The sequence below is a fragment of the Lissotriton vulgaris genome, chromosome 3_1, assembly GCF_964263255.1.
Source record: "Lissotriton vulgaris chromosome 3_1, aLisVul1.2, whole genome shotgun sequence".
Lineage (NCBI taxonomy): Eukaryota > Metazoa > Chordata > Amphibia > Caudata > Salamandridae > Lissotriton > Lissotriton vulgaris.
In genome coordinates, this window is record NC_141689.1 from 868,777,293 (window position 1) to 868,798,370 (window position 21,078).

At 47.4% G+C, this 21,078-nt stretch overlaps 1 protein-coding gene across 1 annotated transcript in view; it reads right to left on the minus strand.

Moving 5' to 3' along the window:
* Positions 1-21,078, minus strand: part of AOPEP (aminopeptidase O (putative)) — a 1,575,581-nt gene that overhangs the window by 336,732 nt on the left and 1,217,771 nt on the right. Inside the window, exons 12-13 of the mRNA XM_086961188.1 lie at positions 14,741-14,803; positions 12,516-12,602 (exon numbers count right to left, since the gene is read on the minus strand). Coding sequence (XP_086817314.1) covers positions 12,516-12,602; positions 14,741-14,803 — 150 coding nt within the window. The remainder of the gene's footprint in view (positions 1-12,515; positions 12,603-14,740; positions 14,804-21,078) is intronic.

Consider the following 21,078-nt stretch of genomic DNA (forward strand, 5'->3'; position numbering starts at 1 on the left):
GAACTACGCTCCGTAATTCCGGTCCCCTGATTGGCTAAAAGTCTGACCAATCCGGACTGCAGCCGCACGGTGGTGTCGAACCAGTTGCTTGCTTGTTCGAGTGCTCACTTTGTTTACCTCTCCATATTTCGCTCGCAGTCAGGTTTTGTATTCCTTTTTCGCCCGATTTGTACAGCGAGTTGGAGTTCAAGCCTACTTTCCTGCACAGAGTTCTCAAAGTTCGATAATACAATTGCCCTTTTTCACGAAGCAACGGACGGATCTGACTCTACGATTGGCCCCAGATTTAAACCAATCAGCTCAGTCCATACACGATGGGACCCTATCAACCGTTCTATTGTATTTTACATGCCTTCAGAACTCTGAAGTAACATGGAGGGTGTGTTTTTGCTTCATTTACGTGGAATTGACAGGTTCACTCTCTGGTCCGCCTGCATGACACTTAAACAGTTCTCCCTGTCCGTCGAGTTACCTTCCCCTCGTCTCAGTAGGGCTTCGAGGTACCGACGGACAGGTGAGTGCTTGCTAGCTCCTGGGTCATAGTCTACTAATACATCCCTTGGATGGTTCCAGGGGAGGCTAGACCTTACAGGCATTGCTTCTTTGTTTTTAGCTAAACTGTTTTTTAGCTAAACTGTTTTGTAGCTAAATAGCCTTATCTCGTTTCTAGTCTAATAGTCTCATCTGACTTAAGTTTACCAAATCCTCACTTGAGACTGGAAGAGATTCATGTTTGGGTCTGCTTGTGTATAGTTATCAGGACATGGGGAATTTTCATACAGTACCCATTCCCGTTGAGAACACAAGCGTTACTATGTAAAATATTCTCTTGCAGACTTGATAAAATGTTCTAACATCAGTTTTAGCTGGCCAGCAGACACCATTGTCCTGCTACACTATCCTTTTATAAACACTTAGTGGTAATAGAAATAGAGTTTCCATCAATTACTCTTTTGGTATTCTTTCTCCCTATTTCTTACTAGAGCGGGGCCTCATTGTCCTGAGCGAGCGCCAGGCGAGGTGAGGCCATCTCCTAGCCAATGTGCGGGTGAGTGATTAATTGATTGTTCAGATTATAGCAAAAGAGTCGTGGATCTGTGGCACCCTATGTCCGATATCTTCAAATTAGATTTACTTGTTAATGTTCATAACACGTGTACTTTTTTCTGGTATATGCATTGTTTTTCTGTTTCAGGAGCAGAATAAATTTAATCACCATGACTTCATCTCCTACCAATACACCCACAAAATACTGGTAGGTTAATGTGTTTTGGCATGGTATATATTTTGATTTTCACAATCACTGTTGCAGTAGTGTTTCATGAGGTCCTGAAGAAAGCCTTCCAAGGCTGAAACATGTCGACCGTTTGATCTACTCCATAATGGTAATATTTGTTTACATCCATTTTTCACTGTGCTTTTAATTTTGGCACCATGGTGACCGTCTCAATAAAGGTTTTTCAGGCACCATGTTAGTCAATTTTATTTCACCACTTTCCTTATAGCACACTAGCTGTCTACGCTGCAACTCTTCTTTCCACAGCCCTTGAGATTCTATTACCCAACTCTACTTCTCTGGCGAACTACCTACTAGCTGTTGTACTCACATTTCCTTCCTAAGTGAGACACCTAGTAGACACCAGGCTGGTGTTCTTCCATCCCAGATGATGAAGTTCCGCCAATGGGTGGGCTCATGGGTTCACGTCTGCTCTTTCCTTTCATTCTTACAGCCTATACCTCTACACTTCAACAGGGGCGGCTCTAGGCTCATGGTGGCCCTGGGCAGGGAGCGTAGGTAGGGGGCCCCGGAAGAGGGGGTCGGGCAGAGCCCCCCGGAGCTCAGGAGGGGGGTCAGGGTGTTAGGAAGTGGAACAGAGCTGGAGGCCGCCAAATCCCTGCCAGGGGCCGCCACGCAAATATGTATCCATCCTCAGAGGATTATTATATTAAGGATATATATTGGCATGGAGGCCCCTGGGGTTTGGTGGCCCTGTGCAGGTGCACAGTTTGCACATGCCTAAAGCCGGTCCTGACTTCAAGTACACGGCCGACATCTGAGGCCACCATTGACTTTAGCACCCCTTGTGTGTTTTTCACTGTTCAAGTGCACACTGCAGACTGAGCTGAAAATGTGTGAGTTTTTGAGTTTACCCACACGGTCAAAAGACTACATAGATAACCAGAAACACATTATATGTGACATGTTAAGTTATTTGTATTTGTATGGAATCTTCTCAACCCGCACAGGGTATCCTGGTGCTGTGATGGATAATATTATTGGAGGAGATTCTAAGCTAGAAGGAAACAATAGTACTGATTGGTTCTATAGGCTAATATTGAGAACCAACTGCAGATTTCGACAGACCACTCACATAGATTCCTCTTGAAATTATGATATAACACAGAACCACATAAAAGAATCAAGCAAAAACCTAAACCATTTACAATTCTCAACGATCTTAACTAAGCAAAATTCAACAAAAGTTAGAAATAGGCTGGTCTCATACCAGCACCGCAATAACCTAGAACCTGGTTGTTTTTTTATACAAAAACATGTTATATAATCTTTTATTTTTTAAATAAAATAATGTGGCTACACAAAAACACTGATGGAATCCAAACAAGGCATCAAAGTGATTAACAAACACATGGTTCAACCGCAGAGTGTCAAGAACGTCAAAAGCACAAATCTCTGTATTATGTGCACAAAATTTCTTGGAGCAGAAGAGGCTACCAGACATAAGAACAAAAAAGTCTATCTTGGAAAATTCATCAACGACTCCCCTAATAAAACAAATTACATTTTCAGGACCTACCAAAAACTGACCAATCCGGACATATTGAAACCCATTCCATGCTTGTGTGTGGGTTGATTTCTAACACTTTCAAATCCAAAATAGCAAAATCTGCAGCTCCATCCCAAACACAAGAAAACAGAGTTAGCCTCAGAGATCAAATCTGCCTGTGGATCCTTGACCAGTGCATGGCGACAAACAAGCCTTGCCATCTTAAGCAGCTGACTTGATCACTGTGATAGACGTATCTCTTTGGATAGTTATAACCCATTGTGAGTAGAAATAACCATTCCTGAAGAAAAGCACAGGCATTTTCCAGGACATATCCTCCAATGCCTACTGACTTTATTATCTACCTAAAATACACGTTTATCTTTTATCTTCAAAAAAACACTTTCCTCGGCTGGATGGTTTTATCTGGACAGTGGTGCTTTATTTTGCAAAGAGTTGTATCTAGTACAAAAATGGCATTACTTTTAGAAATATCTTTTCCTGGATACCAAAACGAAATAATTTCACTTAATTGAATTTTGCATTGGGCCACCTACTGCACGGGGTCGACTAAACCAGCAAATGATAGTACAGGAATCATATGGAGAGACACTGCTCTTCTTGGCCTGTAAATGAAATCCAGCATGCATGGTCCATTTTAGTGCTGCTTGTTAAGCTTTTATACTGCCAGACTAGTAAGTTATTTGCAAAGTTTTTGCCTAAATCCTCAGTGAGACCTCAAGTGGAGTTGTGGGTCCCCTTCAGATGCCAAATCTCTCCAAAACAATAAAGACACATTAGAATCAGCTGAGTGGAAATCTGCTCAAATGGTGCAGGTCTGCACAATTGGTTGCATGAGAAGAGACAAAGATAACCTCTCAAAATCTGGAAGTGAGACATAAAGAGGGGATATGCAAGAGGCATTTAAATACCCCATGCACACGGATGAAGGCAGGAATGTGATGTTTAAGTAAAGGCCCGAGAAATCCCAGATAAGCTATTATTAGTGCAGCAGCTGGAGTTTAAGTGGTACAGAGAGTGCCAACAGCATCCTCAATTATGGCTTTTAGAACCCACACAGGTGACAGGGGCCCCCTTTTCTAGCTTTCATGAGACCCATGGACCCTTTGCTAGGCCCTTGCAACTGACAGATTATTTAAACGTTGTTGTGAAAAAATTGACAACTAGAATGAAACTGAATGATAACAAAATATTGTCTAAGAAACTGGTTGACACACCAGATTTGAAATTACATATCGACAATGATTTGACATTTTGCCGGAGGAAGCCCTGAATAGAAGAGATGTGCAATGTGGTATATATGATTACATTCATAAGCATTTGGAAGAATTAATTTCCAAAAAAGCACGGAAATGTGACTTGAATTGAGAAATGTGTAGTCTGCATGTAAGAAGAACTGATGAGAGGTTGAGAAAAAAAACCATGGAAGGGTGTGATGGGGCACTGGCAACAAAACACAGCAGCTGTGTCTGTGAAGACATATCTGAATTGAGAAAATCTGAAGGGAACCCTTTGTTCCAATAGCATTACTTAAGAAGCCACAAAGGCGCTCTGTATTTTTATCTAATGCAGAAGAGAATGGAGAATATGATGTACTGTGTGCATTCTTTGTAACGTTTTGAGAGTCAAATGACCTTTGTATTGTAACAGAGTTGTAAGAGAGCTTTTCGTGAAACGCGAAGATGACGTTTTAACAATTATTTGTAAGTTAAAAGAGTAATAATACGAAAGACGTAAACCTGAGGGGCGTCTGGGAGAGAATCTGAGTGCAATCCATTTGAAGAGGCCTGTAATAAGCATTGTTAAGAAGAGTCTTGAATTCACAGGACTGATGGCAGATGTGTTTAACTTCCTTTCAAGAGAAGTCAACAAGAGAATTCATAAAACAGCATAACTGAGATACGAACAAAGGCAGGGCTGGAGATAGCGTGCAGTCTGCTGATGCAATATACAGCAAATGGGCTGAATGCCTGCCTGTTCATCCGACGTCACTACGTAGGCGTGGAACAATGGTCTCAATGCTGCCTCCTGTACTTCCAGGTCACATGTAGACATTGAGCCTGTCAGAATAAGATTCTCGCCTGAATATTTAAGGGAATCTCTCAAATTGGTTTTGGATTTATATTCTAGTGATAGATATTCATGTCTGAGGGCCCAGAGATGCAGTGCTATTTAGAGGCCCACATCAAATAAAACGTGGTGGTTTTGAATTTCCTGAAAGTTCTTTTTAGGAACAAGCAGTTCTGCCTAATTTAAGATATACTGCTACTTTCAAGAAAGGCAGCCCTACACCCCACAGTCTAACCACAGTCACGGCACCTGCCCTCTACAAGGAGGTGCTTTAACTATGGAAAATGCCTCTCACATGAGGAGAACTAAAAGGATGGGCACACAAAAGCCTGGTAGAACTGGTAGAATAGAAAGAGAGGTGCCCGAAAGACTGTGTTGGCCTCAACAGTGTCAAAATATGCCATCACTGCTTTAAGTTGGATGAAAAAACTGGGGGGAGGGGGGTAGTCTCTCCAAGGGGCATGGCAAATGCAATTAAGGGCGTGGCTGAAAGACACTTAAGCTAACAACCTGTGCTTAGCAGTGTGCCGCCTGACTGGTATTTTGCTGTTTCTGTCATTGCATCCGGCTATATAATACAAAAAGTAACATTATACCTACAATAAGCAAGGACTATTGGTTTTGTCAATGGTTGTTAGTTGCATTAGATAAATATGGAACAACTATGGCTTCATTGCATATAATATTGAAAATGCTTCACTTTTGAAATCAGGAGACTGTGAAAGAACTATAACGAGTCTCTTCAAAGTACCTCAAAGGCAGTGAAGGGTGGCACTGCTACAGAGTTAAGATATGTTTTTTCCTTGATGGTTGAGGGCCAAAATGGAGAGCCAGATAGGGATCCGTCTCAGCATCTGCATTTTAGAACTGCCTGTGCTGAGCACTGACAGGACCCGGCCCACTTAAAGCCCTGTGTGCAATGCAGATCACTAACAGATGTTAGCAACAAATACTTTACTCATCAAGCCATCCTGCAGGTTTGTTAACGTGTGCAAATGTATCATAGCTTGAATGCGTAAAAAAAAAAAATATCACTTCCTTGTTTGGTCTCTCAGTGATGTCCCTTCAGTTCAGCTACGTCAAAACATGGCTGCCGCAGCCATGTTGGACACATAGTTATACTCGCTCTGTTATTCGTGTTCACTTCCACGAGATCCACGATACCGCTCTACTAACTCGATGGACTGCTTCCATGTATGGTTTCAGATGTCAGATAAAAAATGTGACCTGAAAACCTTGTGTTCTCAGCATAAACAGCTTACAAAGTTAAAGACATTTAAGAACCTGCAGAAGTCTAGCTTCCAGTTTCTTGAACCCTCCCGCTAGAACCTGAGAGGGATGTTGGGTGCGGACGAGCGGGTGCATTAATTGCTGACTTAAAGCTGTTTTTACCTTTGTTGAGCTTCGCGCTGATTGCTAGCACTTTTAAAGAATTTACCAGTACTGCTGCTCTATTTTTACTGTGTATTCTTTATTCTCCTTTCATTTTCCTCACCTGAGGCGAAAAGCCGGGTGACATTTTGCTCTCTGCCTATCTTTGCTGCACCTTTTTTCTCCCCCCTGCCTGGTGGCAACAGCGTTGCGTCGGACTTTGGTGACAGTCCCCTACCCGCACGGCCGATGAGGTGCCGCAGGGTACTCTGGGACCTGTAGGCTACTCACATTGTTAGCAGACATCTTAGGGGGAGCCAGGCACTCTGGTCGGCGGACTAGTGGTGCGGTCTTTCGCCTGCAAAGAAATAAATTTAGAGGCCCTCTGCTCCGCGCAGCAGACGCGTAGGGCGGACGAGCCTCTTTCGCGCCAAAGGAGCGCCTAAGGTAAGCCCGTCTGCACCCGTCAGCGTCCCGGAGGCGGACGGATGCGGGCGGGTACGTGATGTCGCTCCTGCGAACAGACAGTATGCATACATATACAGCATCTGAGCTTACTTCACTGAGGGGCAATGCGGTCAATTGCTTCACCGTTTTTCCTTGTAGGCCCAAAAATAAGAGGCGCTGTCCTGGTTGCGGTTGGCTTCCGGGCAACGCACCCGTTTCAACTCCTTGTGGCCTGCCTAAAAACAGCTCCTGTTTACTTTTGAACACCAGATCTCTAAATAAACATGCCTTGGACATTTATAATCTTCTGTATGAGGCTAACCCCATTTGTCTCTTCCTAACTGAGACGTAGCTGGGAGATTGCTCTGGCCCTGACATAGCCCTCGCTATTTCGTCTAACTATATTATTTTCAGGAAGGACAGGAATAATGGAAGGGGTGGTGGCATAGCGTTTGTGGTGGACAAGCGTTTCACTTGTTCCATCATTCCAATGGATGACATTCAAGGGTGCGAGGCCCTTGGGTTTTCTCTATCCCTGTCTCCCCATCAATCCTGTGCAGGGCTCTTAATTTATAGACCGCCCGGGCCCATAGGCTCCTTTCATGAAGAGCTTTATGCCGTGGTTTCGGCACTCTGCTTAAAAACAGATCATTGCCTGCTTTTGGGGGACTTTCATATTCACATGGACATTAGGAATGATGTTGATGCTATTAAGATCTTTGACACTACATCTCCACTTGGTCTCACTCCTTATCGTTTTGGTCCCACGCACAACAAACGCCACACACTCGATCAAGTTTTTTCCACCATTCCAATTGGCATTTCACCCCCGGCACCTGCCCTATGGTCGGACCATTATTTAGTGAACTTTCAGATCCCTCTCTCTGGCAAATTCTCATCTAGGGTGCAGGGACGTTCTCTTCAGACTTCTCGAGCTTATCATCAAGTGTCCCCTGAGATGATGGCACATGCATTATCATTGCACCCTTGCCAGCTGACAGGTAGTTTAGAGGCGGATCTCGACCTCTTGCAAATTTGGTTCACGGAGAGACTCGATGAACTAGCTCCGCCGACTCTTTCCCGTAAACTCTTCAGCCGGGCCTCTGCCCCGTGGTTCACTGCCGCTCTATCTGAGATGCGGCGGATGTGTAAGAAGGCCGAAAGGGCTAGCGTCGCCATTATGACCATTCAGACAAAATAGCCTACAAGGAATCCATTAAACTATACCATAGTAACATCTTGCTAGAGAAGAAAGCCTATTTTGCAAGGAGAATTGAGGCCGCTATGAACACTAGCAAAGAAATATTTTTAATTGTTAAAGAATTTACCTCTCCTACTATGAGCTCGTCCACACATTCTCATTCTGAATCCTGGGTTTCCCAACTTGCTGATTTCTTTGCTAGCAAATTTAAGTCCATTCAGGACTCCTTCAGGCCCTCTGGCATGGTGATAGCCCCCCCGCATTGGTGCCCCTTTGCCCTTGACCCAGACTTATGAGGGTCCTACCCTTTCTAATTTTCCTTTTCTCCCCTGTTTTACCTCGCTTGACCTTTTCACTAAATTAAAATCTGGTTCCCCATTGGATCCTTGCCCAGCCAAGTTTCTTGGAAAAATGGCCTCAGTTATTAACTCCCTAGTTAACTCGGTGTTCAATCTTTCACTCAGCACGGAAGTGGTTCCTTCGGCCTGGAAGCAGGCTCTTATTTTGCCGCTTCTGAAAAAGCCATACTATGACCCTCTGGTACAAGCCAACTACAGGCACATTTCTCTCCTCCCAGAGTTTGCCAAGGTGGTGGAGAAGCATGTCCATTCTTCCCTCTCCAACTTCATTGAAAGCCATAACATCTTGCATGACACTCAGTCGGGCTTCCGTGCTAATATGAGCGCGGAGACCGCGCCGTTAGAAGTCACAGAGGCTATTAAGGAGGTCCTTGATCTGGGGGGTAAGGCGATGCTGGTGATGTTGGATCTGTCGTCGGCCTTTGACACCGTTCCCCACGGCGTCTCCTTTTAAGACTCTGGGAGATCGGGCTTCGGGGAACGGTGTTTAGCTGGTTTAAGTCCTTTCTAGTGGACCGCCGCCAAACGGTCTGGGCCCCTCCATTCTCTGCCGAGGTGCCGCCTTTGGAGGTCTTTTTAACATCTATATGGCCCCCTTGGCGGCACTGGCAGAGTCGTTTGGCGGCCAGATCGTTTCTTACACGGATGACACCCAGCTCCTTTTCACCTGCATGAAGGGCGCTGACTTAGACTGTGTGATTATCAGAGGTTGTCTTGAGGCTGTGTTTGATTGGTTCTAGCTCAATAGCCTCAAGTGCAACTCTGAGAAATCTGAGGTGCTCTTTTTCGGCTGTCCATCAGACCCTAGGTGGCAGTCTTGGTGGCCTGCAGCCATGTTCCCACCTTTACCTGCTTCATCCAAGGCCAAGAATCTCGGTGTGCAGATTGACATCGGCCTCACCTTGAAACCTCAGATTCTTGGTCTAGTAGGGAAGTGTTTTGGCCTTCTCAAAACACTCAGGAAATGTCTTCCTATGCTGTCTCTTGATCACAGGAAAATTACTGTGCAGGCCCTAATAGGGTCTCGCTTGGATTATGCGAACGTGCTTTATCTCGGTTTGCCGGAATATCTCCTCTCTCGTTTGCAAATTGTGCAAAATTCAGCCGCCCGAGCCATCTTTGGACTCCATCGGAGAGCCAGTGCTACTGACCTTTTGAAAACCCTTCACTGGCTCACAATCCGAAAACGGATTGCTTTCAAGGCGCTTACACTTGCTTTCAAAGCACTCCATGGTTCCGGTGCCAAATACATCAGGAAATGGTTGGCTTTTTACCAGCCATCCAGATCGCTGAGATCAGCCTCACTGGCCTTGGCGTCTGTCCCGGTCATTAAACGAGCACGTATTGGAGGTCGCTCTTTTCGACTCTTGGCGCCCCAACTTTGGAATGCCTTGCCAGTTTCCTTGAGAAGAAATGTTAATTTGTTAGCTTTCAGGAAAGATTTGAAGTCCTGGCTGTTTGTTCAATAGTACGTGCCTTCCGTTCGCCTGCCTCTGTTTCCGTATCGGGTTTGAAGCGCCGGGACACTCCTCGGAGTAGCTGAGCGCTATATAAAACCCATTTTAACATAACATAACATAACAGGTTTGTTTGAGCCCAGAACGTTCTAATTACACTCCTAAGTAACTGGAGAGTCTGCACGTCTGGACTTCTATGCCAAGAAATCTAAGGAGGCCTGGAGCCATCTGAGGTACCAACCTTCCACATGTGGCAGTGACTTATGCCTTGTGTAAGTCTTCTGACTGGCACCACCCGCTCTTAGGGGTGTGGCGCCCTTAGTGGCATCTTGGGCGGGAGCCAGTCTGTTCTTCTTGTCTATTAGGAGGGGCGGAGGGGGCCCTGAGGCAAGGTGAGTTGCGGGCGGCCCAGGCTGAAGTCATCAAGGTGCGCAGGTGGGACCCCCACACGCCCCCAGCACAGAGATAAAAGCGGTGGAGGAGATGGGAAAGCCCTCTTTTTTCCTTTCCAGCAGCTCCGAAGGCGGTAGCAGACCAGCGGCAAGTTACCCACCCACCCATCCCTAAGAATAAGGACAAGATTGGCGGTGTCCCGGGCAAGAAAAATGGTGTGGACTCCTTTGGCATAGACTGTCTGACCCTGGAACAGGGCGAGCATTTAATGGGGCCTTCGGGCTGGAGGGAGGGGGGACTGACCTGCTGGTGGACTCTCCTGCCCTACCCGAGATGCATGTGTGTGTGTGTTAAGAGACGTTGGGGGGGCGGGGGGTATCCAGGGTTCCGGAACCCCGGTGGGGCCAAGGCGTTTTGCGGTGCCCTGATGGTAGTGCCTCTGGGATAGAGGACGGACATTATTACTGATAAAACAGCGCAAGTTGGGGCCTGCTGGCACGGCGAGCACACAGAGATTCATTAATAAAGTACGCGCACTGAGATCCTGATGGCTAAGGCATTTAAGCATAAATACAATTTATGCTTAAATGTATCGATTGGAGCCTTCCTCGTCTGGCTACCATGTGTGTTGTTTGGTTTTGCATTTGCCTGAATAAAATGGTCAAGTGTTTTAAGTCAATGAACAAGTAAAGAGTACCTGACTGTAAGGTAATAAATGACTACGCCGTGAAGACCAACTATCTGCTTTGTGTCTTTATGTGGTGTAGGTGGTGCCAGGGGAGGGGGGAAGTGGGCGCATTGGTCCGCTGGGGCGACTCACAAGTTGTATACACACTATTGTGAGTTTGTGACACTATCTTTAATGTCTTTGAACCGTTTTGTCTCGTGAAGCTGCCCTTTAGCCTGATCTAGGTGAACCACTAACAATCAACTACCAAACATGGCCTAGAACAGGCAGCCATCTTGTTTGTGGCCGGTCAAAGCTCAAGCCTCGAGCCTAACATGACTTCCTCGAGGGTTACAAGTCTCAGTGAAGCGGCGCCCCGCAATCAAAGCATTGACATTCAACTCAGGTGTTAAAAGTACAGTAGGAATACATGGGCAATTTCTGCCGCTTAGATGCTGGCAACAGAAAAATTGAAATACTCGGTTTTATTAGTGGCACCTGCTGGCTTGATATTACAAAAGACTATGGGCAGATTACAAATACTGTAGTGCACTCCTGACATGGAACAGGAGTAGTGCAGCCCTTGGCACACTTGTCCCTTTTAAGGGCGCCCGTCTGCGGTCTTCAGGTGGTCAGGAAGGTCCCGACGCAGGCGCGTCACCTGCACGCGCTGGGCTGCGCGCGCCGCCGAACGCTCCGATGCCCATACTAAGGCAATTTCTTCCGATGTGTTGGCAGCAGCCTATCTGCAAGAATGCGCCTGGAGAACTGGCATGGGCGGGGGCATCCTGCGGCCTGGAAGAGCTTCGCCAGCAACATTAGAGAGGTATTTTAATCCTGTTATCTCACCGGAGATCAAAAAGGCCCCTGCTCTGCAGGCCTCATTCCTGAGATAGCTGAGGTGGGCTACCAGACAGAGGGAGGGAGGGGGTATTTACAGGCTCGACTTTATGGTCCAATATTAGGACTTGCTGAGTGTCTTGCTGCCACGTGGTTAATGCAAGTCCTGTTTTATATCACAATGTGAGAGTAAATACCGAAGAACCTTATTGCCTCAAACATGACTTCCAGAGGGTCACCCTTTTATTTGTCAAGAGCGGATTTGGAAAGCTTTCCAAAAATCTCGACCTGACACAAAGGGGTGCACTTGTCCCAGAATGTGATTGTTCGCGGGTTTACTTCTGTTTAATGCCCTTTGAACTCATGCATTTGACCCCACAATTAATTTCCGACAAATGTTTGCAATAATAATTTTGCGAGTGCCCATCTTGCTTTCAGTTTGCGAATGGTCAATCTTATCGCCCTTTAGGAAGCATTTTGCTACAATATATTAGGCATAATGAATAGACAGCATAGATTTCAGATATCAATATTTTAACGAAGTTTTTGTTATAAAGAACCATAATGGCATTTGTCAGGATTCAAAAGAAGTCAATTGTAAATATATGTAAATACAAAATAATATTGAAATAATGAGGAAAGGCAAATACATGGTGGCAACAAACAAAGAGGGGAGTCCTGGAGGGGTTAGGTTGAAAAAGTGATGGGATGTCAAGGAAAAATAATGCACATTTTATATATCAATTCATGAAATCCAATTAGGCAAAGTCAACATTTCAATATCGTGCTATACTGACTATCTACAACTGGCGTCCACAACTTTCCATCAACAAGTGTAGTGCTTGGTAGGTTTCTGCGCCCAAACAATAACAGGAATTCGAGTTAAAATGTTGCATCACCTACCTGTCGGAAACAGCACTCCCCGCCTCCCTTCTTCCTCTTGCCGCCTCTTCCGCTTCTCCGGTGTGAGAGCCGAATCCATTTAGAGGCCTGAAGGTCAGGTGATATTCCACATCGGAAAATAAATAAAAAAAGAGAGCAGATTCGGAGTGAGTGGGAAAATAAACAGAGCTCAGACATTTGTTTCCATTGCTTCAATGGAACATGAATACACGGTTTCAATCGAGCACGCGCTTCTCACTGAGGTAAAAGGGGTGATAGTGCCTAGATGCCTGTGCGCTTTCATGGCTATTTGTGTCACTTTCTAACTAGCCTCCCCTGTAACAAAATCTGCTTACATTTTGAATAGCGTCACAACCAGGGAGACACATGTTTGTGAGGGTGGAACACGGGAGGGTGGCAAGCCACTGCTCCAGATTGCCAAGGCACAGCCCTGCCACTCTCCGACCACAAACGGACTTACATTCTGCACTGGCCCTGCGCTGTCAAATAAAAACGCACCTTGTTCCAAAATAGTGCTGAGGGTGGTGAAAATGGCACTCTTGCGAGCTATTCACTCGCTAGGACGGCACTGTCCCAGACCACAACCACAGGGAGGAGAATTATTATTATACACACACACAACCCTTTCTTCTCACCTCTACAACATTAGGCAGAGCTGCGGACCCTTTTCAGTAGTGTGTGAGGGGGGCTGTGGACTGTCAGCTGTGTGTAGTGGTGGGTCTGTAGACTGTCAGCAGTGTACATAGGCAGGGCCGTGGACTCTTTTAAGCTGTGAGCAGAGGAGATGCTGTGGATTATTGTCAGCAGTGTGCAGAGGCGGGGCTGTGGATTGTCAGCAGTGGTTGGGCTGTACACTGTCAGCAGTGTGCAGCGGTGGGGCCGTGAATTGTCAGCAGTGTGCAGAGGAAGGGCTGTGGATTGTCAGAAGTGTACAGACAAGGACTGTAGATTGTCAGCAGAGTGCAGTTGTGAGGCTGTAGACTGTCAGCAGTGTGCAGTGGTAGGACTGTGGATTGTCAGCAGTTTGCAGTGGTGGGGCTGTGGATTGTCAGCAGTATGAGGAGGAAGGGTGGTGGATTGTCAGCAGTGTGCAGTGGTGGGGCTGTGGATTGTCAGCAGTGTGAGAAAGGAAGGAAAGTGGATTGTCAGCAGTATGCAGTGGGGGTCTGTGGATTGTCAGCAGTGTGCAGCGGTGAGGCTGTGGATTGTCGGCAGTGTGAGGAGGAAGGGCAGTGGATTATCAGCAGTGTGCAGTGGTGGGGCTGTAGACTGTCAGCAGTGTGCGGTGGTGGGGCTGTGTATAGTAAGCAATTTGCAGTGGGGTGGCTGTTGATTGTCAGCAGTGTGCAGCGGTGAGGCTGTGGATTGTCAGCAGTGTGAGGAGGAAGGGCAGTGGATTGTCAGCAGTGTGCAGTGGTGGGGCTATGGATTGTCAGCAGTGTGCAGTGGTGGGGCTGTGGATTGCCAGCAGTGTGCAGTGGTGGTGCTGTGGATTGTCAGCAGTGTGCAGGCAAAGGGCTGTGGATTGTCAGTGTTATACAGTGGTGGGGCTGTAGAATGTCAGCAGTGTGAAGTTGTGGGGCTGTGGATTATCAGCAGTGTGCAGCGGTGGGGCTGCGGATTGTCAGCAGCTTGCAGAGGAGAGGCTGTGTGTTCTGTCAGCAGTATATGGGCCTATGTGCGATTTAACTGGCCTGCTGTGGTTGGCTCTGGACAGGGAGGGTGATAAAGCATGCAGAAAGGCACAAGGGCCTGGGGTGGGAAGACAGGAATGCCAAGGTAAATAGAGTAGCAATGCGGAGCAGTAGTGAGGGCAGTGTGCAACTATAGCATTGGTAACGAAGTGGAGGTATGGGTAGTAGTAGGGGCTAGTAGAAGTGGCCACACCAGGCTACAAGTGGTGGTTAATAGCTGAATTAGTGGTGCTGGGTGCAGTGGCACCCAGCAGCAGTGGAAGTGGGTGAAAGTGCTGCCTGTAGGCAGAGTGGAGGGAATCGCAGGCTATTATGGTACACAAGTATTAGTTTAGCAGCAACATACCTCACCTGTCAGGTAGGTCGCTGCGCTGCCCCCTGTGCGCCGGACGGTGCAACAAGTACTAGGGAGAAAGGCGCGCGCTGCCAGAGGCACCTGCAGGGGCGCGAGGGGGAGACGCGCCCGCAGCGAGGCACGCGCGAGCAGAGCTGGGCTCCGAAATCACAAACACAACCCCTTCTCGCGCTCACCTCGTCCTTCACCTGCTGCACCAGCCTGTTCTCGGTCCACTCGAGGCTCTCTTCAAGCAGGGGCTGCAAGAGAGGAAAGCGCGCAGTTAACCTTCGGTGAGCAAGCTTCAAGTTCCCCCCACCCCCCTCCGCGAGGAGCAGTCGCCCCCTCCCAGACAGTGGGGTGGGGCGGCAGTGCCAGACGGCAGAGCAGGAGTATAGTTACCTAGTGCCCCGGGACTCGCTCTGCCGCACTCCGCCGAGCAGCCTCCCCCCGGCCCCGGAGAGAGCTTTTGTTTCCTGCGCCCCCTCCCATCTCACCGCTTCTAAGCATTGGGCGCTCTGCCGCCGCCCCCACTCCACCTCCCGTGGACGCCAGGACGGCCGTTTGCCTCCTTTTAGGGGTGGAGAAGTCAGTACGACAGAGGTACCTCAAGTTCGCCCCCCGTCCAGAAGCGCAGGAGCTCGCTGCACGGTAACTCCTCAGCCGCCCACCACCACACCTCGCACAGGACCACAAGGTGCGCGCCGTGGACCGCCGGTGCGTGCGCGGATATATCACACTCAACCCAAACGCGCCTCCTATTGTGGCTCAAACGATTAATTTTAATTTTGTAAACAACCTCAACAGGAAAGCATGCACTGTTTCCTTGCATTTTGTGCTTCTTGCATGCTTTGCTAATGTAAACATCGAGTTTCCCTGAAACTGGTCCTAATTCTCTTTTCGGTCAGATTTGTCCATACTTGATATTTCTTCCAATTACTCCAGAACAAAATGTTGAAAAAATAATATTTTTATTAGGGTGAATAGAAGCTCCATAGAGAGTGCTTTTTAGAAGAACATCATGTCACCACCCCCCCAAATACATTTCAACTGGGGCTATTCAAAATGTTCATCTTTCTGACCCAAAATCTCTTTTCAAATTCATATTTTTAGGGTTTCAATAGATCAAGTTTCGCCAACTGTACCAGGTACTATATTTACAACAAGGGGTGGTGAGGGACAGAGTCTCTGAATTAAACAGAATACTCTCACCCAGTCAAGAGATCAGGGCTAGATCCAACACCGTTTTTTAGCTCACTGCACCATCCCAGTTTCAGAACCTGGCTGTATGCAAATTAGTCTGTTCCTGTCCCAGTGCATGATGGAAACAGGGCAAACCAAACTACAAAAGCCAATTCTTACACTGGGAAGGAAACAAGCTACCGGGGACCGGTTTCTGGCATTTCAGCCGTCTTCGGCCCGGCTTGCTTGAATCCTGATGGTGCAATGAGCAAGGGACTCACATCTGAGTATACCCTTCCACGCTTAGGGTGGACAAAAATATTTACAACAAGGGGTGGTGAGGGACAGAGTCTCTGAATTAAACAGAATACTCTCACCCAGTCAAGAGATCAGGGCTAGATCCAACACCGTTTTTTAGCTCACTGCACCATCCCAGTTTCAGAACCTGGCTGTATGCAAATTAGTCTGTTCCTGTCCCAGTGCATGATGGAAACAGGGCAAACCAAACTACAAAAGCCAATTCTTACACTGGGAAGGAAACAAGCTACCGGGGACCGGTTTCTGGCATTTCAGCCGTCTTCGGCCCGGCTTGCTTGAATCCTGATGGTGCAATGAGCAAGGGACTCACATCTGAGTATACCCTTCCACGCTTAGGGTGGACAAAAATATTTACAACAAGGGGTGGTGAGGGACAGAGTCTCTGAATTAAACAGAATACTCTCACCCAGTCAAGAGATCAGGGCTAGATCCAACACCGTTTTTTAGCTCACTGCACCATCCCAGTTTCAGAACCTGGCTGTATGCAAATAAGTCTGTTCCTGTCCCAGTGCATGAAGGAAACAGGGCAAACCAAACTACAAAAGCCAATTCGTACACTGGGAAGGAAACAAGCTACCGGGGACCGGTTTCTGGCATTTCAGCCGTCTTCGGCCCGGCTTGCTTGAATCCTGATGGTGCAATGAGCAAGGGACTCACATCTGAGTATACCCTTCCACGCTTAGGGTGGACAAAAATATTTACAACAAGGGGTGGTGAGGGACAGAGTCTCTGAATTAAACAGAATACTCTCACCCAGTCAAGAGATCAGGGCTAGATCCAACACCGTTTTTTAGCTCACTGCACCATCCCAGTTTCAGAACCTGGCTGTATGCACATTAGTCTGTTCCTGTCCCAGTGCATGATGGAAACAGGGCAAACCAAACTACAAAAGCCAATTCTTACACTGGGAAGGAAACAAGCTACCGGGAACCGGTTTCTGGCATTTCAGCCGTCTTCGGCCCGGCTTGCTTGAATCCTGATGGTGCAATGAGCAAGGGACTCACATCTGAGTATACCCTTCCACGCTTAGGGTGGACAAAAATATTTACAACAAGGGGTGGTGAGGGACAGAGTCTCTGAATTAAACAGAATACTCTCACCCAGTCAAGAGATCAGGGCTAGATCCAACACCGTTTTTTAGCTCACTGCACCATCCCAGTTTCAGAACCTGGCTGTATGCAAATTAGTCTGTTCCTGTCCCAGTGCATGATGGAAACAGGGCAAACCAAACTACAAAAGCCAATTCTTACACTGGGAAGGAAACAAGCTACCGGGGACCGGTTTCTGGCATTTCAGCCGTCTTCGGCCCGGCTTGCTTGAATCCTGATGGTGCAATGAGCAAGGGACTCACATCTGAGTATACCCTTCCACGCTTAGGGTGGACAAAAATATTTACAACAAGGGGTGGTGAGGGACAGAGTCTCTGAATTAAACAGAATACTCTCACCCAGTCAAGAGATCAGGGCTAGATCCAACACCGTTTTTTAGCTCACTGCACCATCCGAGTTTCAGAACCTGGCTGTATGCAAATTAGTCTGTTCCTGTCCCAGTGCATGATGGAAACAGGGCAAACCAAACTACAAAAGCCAATTCTTACACTGGGAAGGAAACAAGCTACCGGGGACCGGTTTCTGGCATTTCAGCCGTCTTCGGCCCGGCTTGCTTGAATCCTGATGGTGCAATGAGCAAGGGACTCACATCTGAGTATACCCTTCCACGCTTAGGGTGGACAAAAATATTTACAACAAGGGGTGGTGAGGGACAGAGTCTCTGAATTAAACAGAATACTCTCACCCAGTCAAGAGATCAGGGCTAGATCCAACACCGTTTTTTAGCTCACTGCACCATCCCAGTTTCAGAACCTGGCTGTATGCAAATTAGTCTGTTCCTGTCCCAGTGCATGATGGAAACAGGGCAAACCAAACTACAAAAGCCAATTCTTACACTGGGAAGGAAACAAGCTACCGGGGACCGGTTTCTGGCATTTCAGCCGTCTTCGGCCCGGCTTGCTTGAATCCTGATGGTGCAATGAGCAAGGGACTCACATCTGAGTATACCCTTCCACGCTTAGGGTGGACAAAAATATTTACAACAAGGGGTGGTGAGGGGCAGGGTATACTCAGACATGAGTCCCTTTCTCACTGCTCCATCAGGATTCAAGCAAGCCGGGCCAAAGAAGGCTGAAATGCCAGAAACCGGTCCCCGGTAGCTTGTCTCCTTTCTGGTGAAGAATTGGCTTGGTAGTTTAGTCTGCCCTGTTCCCATGATGCACTGGGCCAGGGACAGACTGATTTGCATATAGCCAGGTTCTGAGCTGGGATGGGGCAGTGAGATAAATAACGGTGATGGATCAAGCCCTGATCTTTGGACTGGGTAAGAGTGGTCTGTTTAACTCAGACACTCTGTTCATCACCACCCCCTTTTGTAAATCGTACCAGGTACTAGTCAGGTAAGTTTTTACACTGCACATTGAATCGTATACATAATTGTGTAGTCCAATAATTCAGGATAAACTTAAGGGTCTGGGTAACAAGCAAAGGAGGCAACGCGCATGTGTCAAATGGATGGATGTTATCAGGTGTTTAGAAAGTGCCACATCAGTTCAAAGCACTTACAGAAAAAAGAATAGCTAAAAGAGAGAGAAACTACACGAATGCAAGAGAAAGCAGGAGTGTAAAATATGAGAAAAGACACAAATAGGATCGAAATTGCCCGAGACCCGATATCCCGGTCCCACCAAATGTAACAAACACTGGCACTGATTCACTAAAATAATGAATCGAGCAAGTGACATCATCATTTAGCCTAAAAAAACGGAGTTCAACAGAGGAAGTGACACCACAAGAATTGTCCAGGTAATTGTCGCGCTTTATCAGTAACGATAACATAACATAACAAGAAGTATCCCAAAACAGAAGATTACCTTTCAATAAATTAATCATAAAGAAGAGAAGACTATCCATAGACTGGCCCAATGCAAAAAAAATGGTGTGGGCATGCTTGGAAATTAGTATGGACAGGGCCCTTGATCGACAGGCAGGCCGCCTATTATAAGATCCCTTAAAGTAAGAAATTGGATGGGCATACCATAAATACCTGGTATTTTGCAACCTCATTTCAGAGCCCCCATTCTATAGTCATTACCCACATACTAGAGCATGAATTAATATGGATGATAATCTGTACACTCATGCATACTGTTTATCTCAGCAAGTGCATTTCCCTGTAGGCTAGTGATTCAAAGTATCCCCAGTGCTTTAAATGGGCCCGTACTGTCCGCAGTACTGACACTGTTTCATTTTGAGAGGGAGAGTACCAACACTTCTTAAGAGAAATGCTATACTTTAAATTGGATAGTACCGGCACTTCTCAGAAACAAGAAGGTACTCTGGTACAGAGTACCTGCATTTCTATTTTTCCATTTCAAGCACTGAGTACCCCAATCATGCTCTGCTGTTACACAATGCAATCCATGCTCAATCCCGCTCGTGGCACTGGTGCCAGGGACTCGGTCTCCCAGTTTCTCCTTCCATGCTCAATCGTTGCCTCACCAACATAACCTATCCGCCTGAGTTCCGAGGCCTGAGCATGTTTCGGCTGCCCACTCACTCCTCTTTTGGGTGGACCTAAATAAGTGTTTATGCTCTGCAGATTTCTCAGTACCCTGCCTCTTGTCTAGGTACTCCCAAACAGAGTTTGTGATAACTAGGGCTTGTCAACTATGTATATCTCAGTTGTTCATTTCTCCTCTAAGTATGACTATCAGTGTTTTTCTCAAATCAATGGATGTGAGAAAGTGCCATCTTTCTTGCATGGTATGCCCCCACTTTTTGCTGAATTGCTGATGTGCTTTGACTGAGTGGGCCCTGGGCTCCTGCCAACCAGGTGCACAGGGCCTGTGTTCCTTCCCTAAACTAAAACCCAATTGGCATCTCTGGCCACCTGTCAGCCCCTGGTAAATGGTACCCTAGGTACCCAGGGCATGGTGACCAGAGAAGACCCCTAAGGGCTGCAGCACTTATGGTGCCACCCTTAGGAACCATGTACCCAGACACACACACACTGCCTTTGCAGGCAGAGTGTCTTGGTGCAGAACTAAACAAAGAGTCGATATGGCACACATCCCTGTGTGCCATGCCCACAAACACACTGCACTGGCATCCATCAGTCACCCCTCTAGCTGGGTGCACTATGCCAGTGGTGTGGGCACGGGTGCATGAGCCCTGTGCCCCTACAGTACCCAGGGCCATTCCTGGGCACTGTAAGTGCAGTGCTGCCATTAAGAGTATATGGTGCTGGGAGGTTGTCATTACGAACTCCACAGCACCATGATGGCTTCACTGAAGACTGAGAAGTTTGATATCAAACTTCTCAGCACATTAAACCCACACTGATGCCAGTGTGGGATTTAATGGCAAATGCACGACAGAGGGCAACTTAGAGTTGCCCCCTGAACCTAACCTACAATTCACTTCTTGTCTGAGAAGCTGCCTAGGCTGCCACACAGCAGCCATGTTGCTGGAGGCCTGAGTAGAGAGCCATTCGCTCTCCTGGGCCTGCAACAATGCTCGTCCTGGGCGAGGTGCTAGGTCTCCCCCCAGGATGGGCAGGGGAAGCTTAAAAGGCATGCCTTTGTGAGCTTCTCCAGACCACTTGCTGTACCCAGCAACTGGCCCCCACCGGTTCTGACCCCCACTCTGGCGGGAAGACTGGCGGGAATCCCTACGTGAGGAAAGGGGGTGTGCCAGCCTGTGCCAACTCCACCCCTCAGGTGGGAGAGGCGAGGGGAAGCACAACTCCGGGCTACGGCCATCTTGAGGATGGGGAGCCCTGCCCAATCAGAGATAGGCTCCTGCCCTCCTAGCACAGGAGAGGAGCAGGATAGGTGGTGTACTCACCCCAGGACAGGGACCTATTAGTCCCTGCCCTTCCCCTACCTGTAATGCCCCTAAATGTAGTATTTAGGGGCACCTTGAACCTTCCATCCTCAGATCCCGATTCGAAAATAAGAAAGAAGATCCAGAAGAAGAAGACC